The following is a 10,240-nucleotide window of genomic DNA, read 5'->3' on the forward strand; positions in this document are numbered from 1 at the left end:
TAACACTTTGATTCATGCATGTTGCTCTCTGAAGCTACGCGTCGACGTCGCTACAAGTGGCGTTGCAGCAGAGGTGTTATTCGCCGTTTGATTTCTCAATGACAGTCTTGTATGTGTAAGACGTCTAAAACGAATACGCTATTGTATATTGATAATTAATTCATTCGTGCTGTAACGCGTCTCTTCAGCGTAAAGCACGAAATGCCACAGACCCTGTCATTCCTTGAACTGCGATGAAATTATCTCAACTTTCGGGTCAAGGGCAGCTCCCGATGTAGCAGAAATGACGCGAGTAACGAAGTCGCCAATTTACGATTCAAGCCAAGGCACAGGTGAAAGGTGCATGGCGGCACGGCTCCAATGTATGCAGACGTAGGTCACGCTATAACAAGAACAACGGTGAACCCAGTGGTACTAACAACTAATTTTGCTTATCAAACGGCTGGCACAGGCAAGCTGTTCCAGGCGGGCGCATTTTAATTTCATTTTGAGCTCGATAGAAAGTAGTCGACCGAAGAGCATTTGTATTGGGCCGAGTGTCACGGAAAAAGTGTCCGTGTAAAAAAGTGTCCAGCCGGACACTTTTATCCAGTAAAAATTGTCCGGCCAGACACTTTTTCACAGAAAAAAGTGTCTGGGTCTGAAATAAAACGTCCGGTCTACAGTTCAAATTAGCGATCGATTTCAAGGGTGATTTGCCTTTTCCTAAGCCATCTTCTCTCCTGTCGTACCTTGCGCAGCGTTAATGCTTCATACAAAGTCAAATTAACATCGTGATAGTCGGTCTTTCATCGCCAATCTAGTTTAGCGACCTTAGGCTGCCGTCTTCGGCTCTGCGTTGTTCCTCTCTTCTACCGTCTGGTGCAAAAAAGACTTGAGTGGCTAAAGAAGGAAGACAAATTTCTAAAATGCGCTAAGCACAAGACGTTCGATCGAAGACGTCATCGTCTGCAAACTGAAAGAACGGCAACCGCAGGTAAGCAACAGAGACAAGGACTTTTATCCGTAAAAGAATTCACCGAAAGGTACTTTTCGACTCAGGACAGTTTTTTCAGGGATAATAATGAGTGTACCAGTACGATCGACCTTTTTAACACCCGCAGAACACGCACATGTGCACTTCAATAACGGTCGATCACAATAGGCGTAGATCGAGACTAAGCCAACAACTAGGAAAATCTAGACCGGACGTTTTTTTCAGACCCGGACACTTTTTCTGTGAAAAAGTGTCTGGCCGGACACTTTTTACTGGATGAAAGTGTCCGGCCGGACACTTTTTAACAGGACACTTTTTCCGTGACAATCCCCAGTAGGCTCACGAAGCCGCGAAGGCCCGCAAGAAGACGAAGGCACCGTTTTTCAATCCTTTGGAGGCGAGTCGACACTGAAGACAAAGTAGAATCCATCCCAAACCAGCGAACAGTAGTCTATCGAGCTCAAAATGTGTGGAATGGTCTCTGTCCTTCTCTACTATGGTTCGTCAGATACTCATGCAGTCCAATTGACATGTGTCTAATCAGAGATTTGATTTTTTATTCTGCTTGTTGATTATAGATATGTAATTAGTGTGTAGGGTACGGTGCCCGGAAGATCGGATCATCATCAATTTCGTCTCGGAATACAGTGCATACCCAGTGCATATGCGCCGAGTCGACGACTGAAAATAGTCGTGTTGTTTCTGATTCTTTTTAGTGAATGACTAATAATAAGTCTATAGATGATCAGCAAAGAAGAGCAAATGCAAGGTATCATTTACGAGCCCATTTACGATTGCTAGGTCAATTTCCCGGACTTAGGTGAGGTCCCACAACGAGAATAAATATGCTTCGGTGTTGCTGTCTTTTAGGTACTGTACTTGTGTTTTATCTCGTTACTGCGTGTTCAGATTTGTCTTTTAAAAGCTGTTGTCTACGTTTGTACGCGATCGACCGGAGGACAGAGAATAACGATCGATCCGTCTGGAACTTTTCGGACAAAGCAGGGAACGCAAGTGTCTATTCGAAGCGAAGTTCCGATCTCGACAAGAAATCACCGTATTGTTTACAACGGAAAAGAGAGCGTACTAATTCCTTCTCTTACGGTCGGTAACCGAGTCAATATTTCTATTCCACCGTTTGAAGCAACCGCAACGTTTTTCGATGCAAATGCAACTTATCTCTTTTTTCAATTCGATGTCGTGTTGCTCTCTAAATTCGATGATGCTTCTATTCGCATTTCTGCCTCAAGTGGGTTAGCAAATGTGTATTCGCCATTCCTCAATTTGACAGTCCTGTGTAAGTCCTTGTGTTTGGCACATGTGTATACTTTAGAGCGCTTTTCCAGATTCTCCATGTTGCAACGTTTCTGAGTCTACAATTGAGAGAAACACAACAGACCTGCCAGCACTATTACGTCTCGACTGTTCAGAAACAATTCGTCAGCGAGGAAATCCTCCAGCAAGTATTTCTTGGACACCTACACCTCCAAAACTTGGCTGTGATGGAACAGCATCAGGGGATGCCAATCAATTCTATAATATTAATCCAATTTCACGACAATGCAATGATGCGAAAATCACCTGCGTTGCAGACACAAGTGACCCGTTATTGGATACCACCATGACAGCGTTCAATTTGATAATTAAAAGTAGAAGTGCTTGGAGATGCTCTAATTCTCTCTTATTACATTTGTAGGTGTACCTGGCGAGTTGAGCTGCAGCTATGACGGCTTGATCAGGCCATTAGCAAAATTTAGTTGGAATGAACCTCAAGACAACGGAGGATTCTCAGTGACTGGTTACAGTTTGTCTGTTGATGGACGTTTTGTAGATTCGAAACAAGGCAGTTTGTTGAACTACAACATTCAAATAAAAGATAGTTATCAACTGAAGTTCAGTATTTCAGCAGTGAACATTCTTGGATCTGGACATTCATGTGAAGTACTTAAAACTATTCCAACCAGTGAGTGAGTTATTTAGATGACAGCGCTCTGTTGCATTGTAACATCGTTTCAGGAAGCTGTCTTATGCCAAGTCAAAGCGCTGCATCAAGAACTTCAATTACAATAGATTGTCCATCGAATTCAACTATTGCTAAGAGCATATATGTTGTTTACTATTCAGGAAACAGCACAAAATCAAAAAAATCTGCAATGAGCCTACCAATAACAATTTATAACCTAATTCCTGATGCAAAATACGTAGTTACGGTAGAAGCAGAAAATTCGGCAGGATATCGTGAAAACTCAACAAGAGTGGTGATGAGAACCAAGGCGCCTGGTTAGTTTATTTTATTGTTAACAGCTAACTTACAGAACGTATCTATGTAGGTGCTCCGGATCGTGTAAGTCTCATCAACGGCAATGTGAAAGAAATATCATCTACCTCTTTTACCTTGGAATTCTTTTCTGTTACAGACTCCGGCAGAGACAATGTTACTGTAACGAAATATCGCATCTACATAGACAACTCGCCACGCGGCTTCGAAGCTCAAGCAGGAAATACCCAAAGATTTGTGATAGATGGTCTTACAACGGGGAGAGCATACGTAGTCCAAGTGGCTGCAGTTAATGAGATAGGCGAAGAAGGTGAGAAAAGTCTTCCAATTGCAGTAGTAAAGTGTGAGGAGGGAGTATCATCTGGAGCGTTGGCTGGGTCTGTCATTGGTTCTCTCTTGATGGGAGCTGCGATTGGTGTTGTTCTAACCTACGTTTTCACGAGGCGTCTGGCGAAAATTCAGACACAAGAAGAAAGCGTAGAAATGAAGGATTCTAGTCTGTACGCTGAGAGTCGTCGCAAGGGTCCGCCGAAGGCCAACATTCAGGTGGCAACAGAGCCCGCCTATGAAGATGCTGGCGAATTACGCGTTTCACAGCGAGAGCATAAGAATCCTGCTTATGCCACTCCTGGAAGCGCCAATCGAGTGACCAATCTGCAGCTTTTCTGTTTCCAAGTTTTCTAATTTTTGTCCTTTTTAGTACTTCTTCAATGGACTCGTAGTCCCAGGCTTTATACTAAGCGAATAGGCTCGGCTTTTTCAACTGTTCTCGCTGACGTGAAACGACGTCAACATATACGCACATAGAAAAAACATGACAACAAAAAGCGCTCTTTTCAAACAGCTGCTGCCAGTCTACTCAGTTTCTACACGCTAGTGACTCCTTACATGATAGGAAGGATTAGTAGTCATTGGTGTGGCGGTGCTTTTGCTAATGGAAGCCACGTCTGCATACACCGGAGCCGTTGTCTTCTTTTTTTTTTGAATCATATATCGGTGACACAGTCACCCTGGTCATTTCTATAGCGGTTCCATGTTTAGAATGGCTTTCTGAAGTTTTTGAGCAATCTAAGAAAGTGTTTGTAAGGTTTGCTCAGTGCACACAAGTCTACCTTTGCTTTTGCCTTTCCTTGACTTCGAAAAACAAATTGCAACGACAATAGAAATAATTGCTATAGCAACATATAGCAACAATGACGCCAACACCCAATCCTTTACAAAAAATTGAAAAGAATTAAAGAATTGCCAGTCTTACGACGTACCGTCAGTCTGCCTCTAGAGTTGTCACTATAATAGCAATGCTGTTGTTTCACCCAAATCGTTGATGACCATTACTGTTACAGTGTACGTCGTATTAGGCGTCAGATTGTTAATCAAAATTGTCCGCACTTCTTCGTTCTTAATCAACATTGTCTGCATAGCTGCACGAAAAGTCTCCAGGTAGACCTACAAATGTAGAATTAGAGAATTTTTGTTTCTTACTCTTACTTTTAATCATCAAATTGAACGCTGTCATGGTGGTATCCAATAACGAGTCACTTGTGTTTGCGATGCAGGTGATTTTTGCAGATTAATATCATAGAATTGATTGGCATCTCTTGATGCTGTTCCACTGCAGCCAGATTTTGGAGGTGAAGGTGTCCATGAAATATGTGCTGGAGGATTTCCTTGATGAGGAATTGTTTCTGAACAGTTCAAACGTAATAGCGCTGGCAGGTCTGTTGTGTTTCTCTCAACTGTAGACTCAAAAACGCTGCACAACGGAGAAGCTAAAAAAGCGTTTTAGAGGAAATGCATGTGCCAAAGAACAAGGACTTACACAAGACTTTCAAATTGAGGAATGGAGAGTATATCCTCGTTGAAACATCACTTGTGACAGCAATACGAATAGAAGCGTCATCGTATTTAGACAGCAACATGAAAACAATTTGGAAGAACAGATGAGTGGCATTTCCAACGACAAATGTTGCGGATGCTGCAAATGGTGGAATGGAAATATTCACTTGGGCACCAATTGTGATGGAAGGAATTATAACGCTCTCTCTTCCGTTGTAAACAAGCCTTTGATCTCTTGTGGAGATCGGAGCATTGCTTCGAACAGACATATGCGTTCCTTGCTTTGCCGAAAAGTTCCCGATGGATCGATTGCCACTGCCTGGCCTCCGGTCGATCGCATACAAATGAAAATAACACCTACAAAAATGCGTCAGCCACATACGCGTCCAAGCAATACGGTAAACCGCACCCAAAAGACAGCTCCACCGAATCATTTTCCTTGTGGAACTCCACCTAATCCGGGAATGCGTCTATCAGAAAATGCATTTTACGTTTTACCTTTTGTCAAGACACGGATGCGACCCGTCGAAACGTCATCGAAGCGTCAAGCGAGCTGCGATCACACGTAAGAAGGGGAGAAGACGACCAGGAGTTCGGATTCGGAAGTCATTTTGTTTAGCCTGGTTCCAGTAAACAGATGTGCTGAGTGCGAGGGAGAGAGCATGCAGCAGATTGGGGTCTCTCCTAAGCTAAGCAATAACGAAGTCCACATGCAGTCTCGTCTACTTCCCCAAAGATTTCTTCACTGCTGTGGCTTCAACTTTTAGACAACTTCTCGAAGAAGATATTCGTTTCTCCAGACCATCTCCGAGTTTTCCAATGAGCAATATCTTTGGGACAATTTCAGACCATTCGTAGGAAAATGAAGAGCGATTAACAATGCCATCGCACTCAGCAACCAAATGTTGCGATCTATCCAAATCGTCTTGCAGCTCCTTTGCACCGACCAACATTTGACTAATGGCGATGTTTAGATCATCTAATGTTTTAATAAGATTCGTGAAATCTCCCGCCTTGAGAGCAGTAGCAATCGTGCCGGCAATGCCACTCGACGCAAGCAAGGTACTCAGAATTCCTAAGCCAATCGGTGCAGCTGCTCCCGCTGTGAAGACAGAGGCTACAGCAGTAGCTGCAGCGACTGCGCCGGCTCCTACATATGACAAAGCCGATAGAGAGCCCCCAAGTATTCGCGTACGTTTTCGCCGTTCCTTTGCTAGCTTGTGTTCAGCCTCACAAAGCACCTTGGCTTTGCACAAATCGCTATCCAAATTTTCCAGGGCTTTTTTGCAAGCGATGTACGCGTTTGTTGTGCGTGTAATGAAACTTGCCGTATTTGACAGCCACTCGCTAAACTTGTCTTTCTCCTTTCTCTTGTAGGCGTCGGCGAGTTTGTTTGCTTGTCTCGAGGAGGCGCACGTGCTCACAAACTCGGCGAGAATGCTGACGTAGACTTCTGCTTCTTCCAATGCGTTTTTCACGTTCTCTCTAGCATTTCGGAGTTCCGATATAATTTTAGGAAATTTCTTTTGGAATTTTTCTAGCCCTTTAAGTGCTTCCTCAATGTGGCGGGCAAGTACCTTTCCTCCTTCAGCAATAAGCAAAACAGCCTTCTCAATGGCGGGAGCTAGTGCTGGAAAACCTTCTATAACGGTTTTTAGCTCTACTGATCTCTGACATGACAGCGGCCACGGTAGATAGCCTCCCAAATGAGCTCCCATAGTCGACTCAATGTGCGATGTGCAGCCCCCCGGATAGCCTTCGGGGGATTACTAATTAGACGAATCGCCGTGACCCTGATTAGCAGACGAAGGTCTTGCACAGAGGCGTAACTAGAATGCGTCCTTTTACAAGTAGATTTTTTGCGAAAAATGGTACAGTTTTGTTCAAAATTGATGCTCTGTCGTTTCTTGAAGTTGGCACAAACAGCTGAGGCTTTCTCTGTCCTCCCTCTCCTTCCTCCACAGAAGCCCACGGATTCTTAGAGTTGGAGACGCCCACGGGCCGCAGACTTCCCACCCAGTTATGTCTCCCGGTGTTCGATCTTCAAATTGGCCGCTCATTCCGTTCACAAAACGGTCAGCTGGAAATTCACCGCCGACGATGTTTGCAAGACTAATGGACCACCTTCGTTCTTTTTGTTGTGGTTGATTAGTATGTAGATCTATGCCAGGCGCGTGAGTTGGATCGGCGTGACCTAATGAAGGCGTTGGGAAGAGAAAAAGATCCATCGATCGGTGACCCTGGATTAAATCATTCGTAGATCCATCACAAGCGGGCGCGCAAATGCTAATGCAACGTACTTTTTAGGAAGAATTAGGCTATTTGAATAGATATTGCATTTAGGACAGGACAGCAGCAAGTACAAACACAAACAATACAAACAAGGTAATGTGTCCTTTCTATACGAATACTCCAGACTCACTACGAACACTCATGCGTTGGCAAAATGAAGTTCAAAGTCTAGTTTTTCAATGTTCTTGTTCCGTAATTGACTTCAGCTTTCAAACGGCGGCTCGAGGAAAACAATAGGTCTCCCAGACGATCTCCGACTTCTCCAATAAACAGTATCTTTGGGACAATTTCAGACCCTTCAAAGGCAAATGAAAAACGATTGACGGTGCCATCGCACTTTTCGACCAATTTTTGCGACTCTTCTAAGTGGTCTTGTAACTTCTTTGCGCCGGATAACATTTCGCCAATGGCGCCGTTTAGAGTGCCTAATGCTTCAATAACCTTTTTGAAATCTCCTGCCTTCAAGGCAGTAACAACCGTTCCGGCAATGCCGCCAGTTGCAAGCAAGCCGCTCACAATTCCCATGCCAATAGGTGCAGCAAGTCCTGCTGTAAAAACAGAGGCTACAGCAGTACCGGCTGCAGCTAGGCCAGCAGCTCCATATGACGCAGCTGATAGACTGCCCCCAACTATTTGTGTACGTCTTCGTTCTTTCTCCTTTTGTTCTCTTTTACTGCAACAAAGCTGCTCGGCTTGGGTCAAATCGTGGTTCAATTTTTCAAGGGCCACCTTGCATTCATTGTACCTGATTGTTGTGCGATCAATGAGATTCCTTGTCTGCGACACCCAACTGTTGAACGTGCCTTCCTCTTTCCTCTGGTAGGCATCAGCAAGCTTCCTTGCTATTTGTGAAGAGGTGCACTCGACCACGAACTTGTGAAGGATGGTGACGTACGCTTCTGCTTCAGCCAATGCATCTTGCGCGTGCATTCTAGCATGTTGAAGTGCTGAAAAGATTTCAGGAAAATCTTTACGAACACTTTTGAACTCTCCAAGCGTTTCTTCAATTTGGCGAACAAGTACCTTTGCTCCGTCAACAATAAGTGGCACCCCCTCCTCGATGATAGGAGCTAATGTTGAAAAACCTTCTATGACGGGTTTTAGCTCTATCGTGGTTCTCTGCCACGGCCACTGTAGATAGGTTCCCAACGTTGCTCCCATAGTCGATATGCGGCCCCCGGATAGCCTTCGGGGAATCGATTAGACGAGCTATACACTGATTGGGTGAACGAGCGTTTTGCCCGAGGGCGTGCCTAGAAAATACGTCTTCGCAAGTAGTTTCTTCGCAAAATTATCACTTTTTGACGTTAGTTGAAAACATATGTTTTAATTCACTGCCACATTGTTTCTGGAAGCTGGTGCAAACAGTTGAACCTCTTCCCTCCCTCCCTTAATTCCTTTCCGCCCCCCAGAATTTCACGGAGTCCCACGAATTCTTAGAGTTGGGACTCCCACCAGCGAAGTCTCATGACTTCTCATGCACCCACGCGAGACTCGGCGTCATGTTGATGACATCTGCTTACTCATTGAATTTACCATTCAAGCCAAGGCACGGGTGAAGGTGGGGACACGGCTCCAGTGTATTCAGACGTAGGTCACGCTAACGAGAACAACCCAGTAGTACTACCAACTAATTCTGCTTATTAAACGGCTGGCACAGGCAAGCACTGATGCTGTTCCAGGCGGACGCGTTTTTGTCTCGGAATACAGTGCACGCAATGGTGCAAAAATCACATGCATAGCAGACACGAATGATGCACTATTGGACATTACTACCACCACAACGTTTAATTAACTGTACACGATGGACTCTTTTGATATGCTGTATTAATTAATTAATTGGCTTGTAGGTCCTCCAGGAAGTATGATAACCTATGATGGCTTGGCTAGACCATAGGCAGTTTGAGTAAGTCAAATTGAAAGATACTAGCACAAAGCTCACATTAGAAAGACGTAAAAACTACAGTCAGTCAATAAGTCAGTCAGTAAGTCCCGTGTATTCATACGGCAGCTTTTCACTGTAGTTTGGAACGGCAGTTAGTTCACGCCTGTGCCAGCTACTCTATAAGAAGGGTTGTCTGTTGTAAGTGGTGCTGCTGTGCTTTTGCTAATGAAAACCACGTCTGCATACACAGGAGCCTTTGTTTCCTTTTTGCCTAGGCTTGAATCATATATCGGCGAGGTTGTCACCTTTTCCATTTCAGCAGTGCTTGTAACAGCTTGGCGTTTTGGCCCACTCTTTGAAGTTCCTAAGTATTCATATTTAAAGAGTTTGACGGTTTTCCAGTGCAACAAGCCTACCCTTGAATGTGCTTTTTCTTGACTTGTAAAAGCAAACTGCGATGACAGTGAACATAGTCACTATAGCGACGCAAGCACACACAACACTCAATCCTTCATAAACTTAACAAGTAAATAAATAAATAAATAAATAAATAAATAATTGTGCTCAACATCTTTTAAGTACCGTCAGATTTTCCTTCTTTTAGAGTTATCACTCTAATCGCAGTGCTTGTGTCACCTTGCTCACCAAAATTGTTGGTGACCGTCGCTGTCACAATGTACATTGTATTAGGCGTCAGATTGTCAATCAAAAGTGTCTGCATGTTGCCGCCTTGAGCTTCAAAGTCTCTTCGTTTATCATTGATGAACACTCTGTAATTGGACACGACAGCATTGTCTCTTCCAGCATCTTGAACGGAATTGAACGCCAGTGTAAAGGAAGTCACAGTGATGTCTTTCACTTCAGGGTTGGCACTGCCAGGTTGACCTACCAGTGGACGCTATTTTGGTCATTACTAAACTACAGGTACAGAACTGACCAGGTGGATTGGTACTCATCCTGACAATCGACGAAT

General features: G+C 44.1%; 1 protein-coding gene and 3 long non-coding RNA genes across 5 annotated transcripts in view; 2 read left to right on the top strand and 2 right to left on the bottom strand.

Moving 5' to 3' along the window:
- Positions 1-1,793: 1,793 nt before the first annotated feature.
- On the top strand, positions 1,794-2,858 carry LOC136199928 (uncharacterized). Its single transcript, XR_010673249.1, has 3 exons — positions 1,794-1,846; positions 1,902-2,273; positions 2,323-2,858. It is a non-coding gene; the product is annotated as an uncharacterized lncRNA (long non-coding RNA).
- Positions 2,859-3,932: 1,074 nt separating this feature from the next.
- Positions 3,933-5,553, bottom strand: LOC136199929 (uncharacterized). The gene is made up of 5 exons (XR_010673250.1): positions 5,500-5,553; positions 5,074-5,447; positions 4,517-5,023; positions 4,367-4,466; positions 3,933-4,322 (listed from the first exon to the last, which is right to left on the bottom strand). It is a non-coding gene; the product is annotated as an uncharacterized lncRNA (long non-coding RNA).
- A 3,366-nt stretch (positions 5,554-8,919) lies between these two features.
- Positions 8,920-9,774, top strand: LOC136191441 (uncharacterized). 2 transcript variants are annotated; one of them, XR_010670841.1, is made up of 4 exons: positions 8,920-8,972; positions 9,043-9,179; positions 9,233-9,367; positions 9,420-9,774. It is a non-coding gene; the product is annotated as an uncharacterized lncRNA (long non-coding RNA). The 2 variants fall into 2 exon arrangements; XR_010670840.1 differs by having other exon boundaries at positions 9,233-9,774.
- The window catches only part of LOC136191421 (uncharacterized), a 7,007-nt gene continuing 6,051 nt past the window's right edge, over positions 9,285-10,240 (bottom strand). Inside the window, exons 5-8 of the mRNA XM_065979758.1 lie at positions 10,205-10,239; positions 9,850-10,152; positions 9,684-9,785; positions 9,285-9,631 (exon numbers count right to left, since the gene is read on the bottom strand). Of these exons, the coding sequence (XP_065835830.1) occupies positions 9,420-9,631; positions 9,684-9,785; positions 9,850-10,152; positions 10,205-10,223 (636 nt within the window). The 5' untranslated portion in view covers positions 10,224-10,239 and the 3' untranslated portion in view covers positions 9,285-9,419. The remainder of the gene's footprint in view (positions 9,632-9,683; positions 9,786-9,849; positions 10,153-10,204; position 10,240) is intronic.

This window comes from Oscarella lobularis, chromosome 1, assembly GCF_947507565.1.
Source record: "Oscarella lobularis chromosome 1, ooOscLobu1.1, whole genome shotgun sequence".
Taxonomy (NCBI): domain Eukaryota; kingdom Metazoa; phylum Porifera; class Homoscleromorpha; order Homosclerophorida; family Oscarellidae; genus Oscarella; species Oscarella lobularis.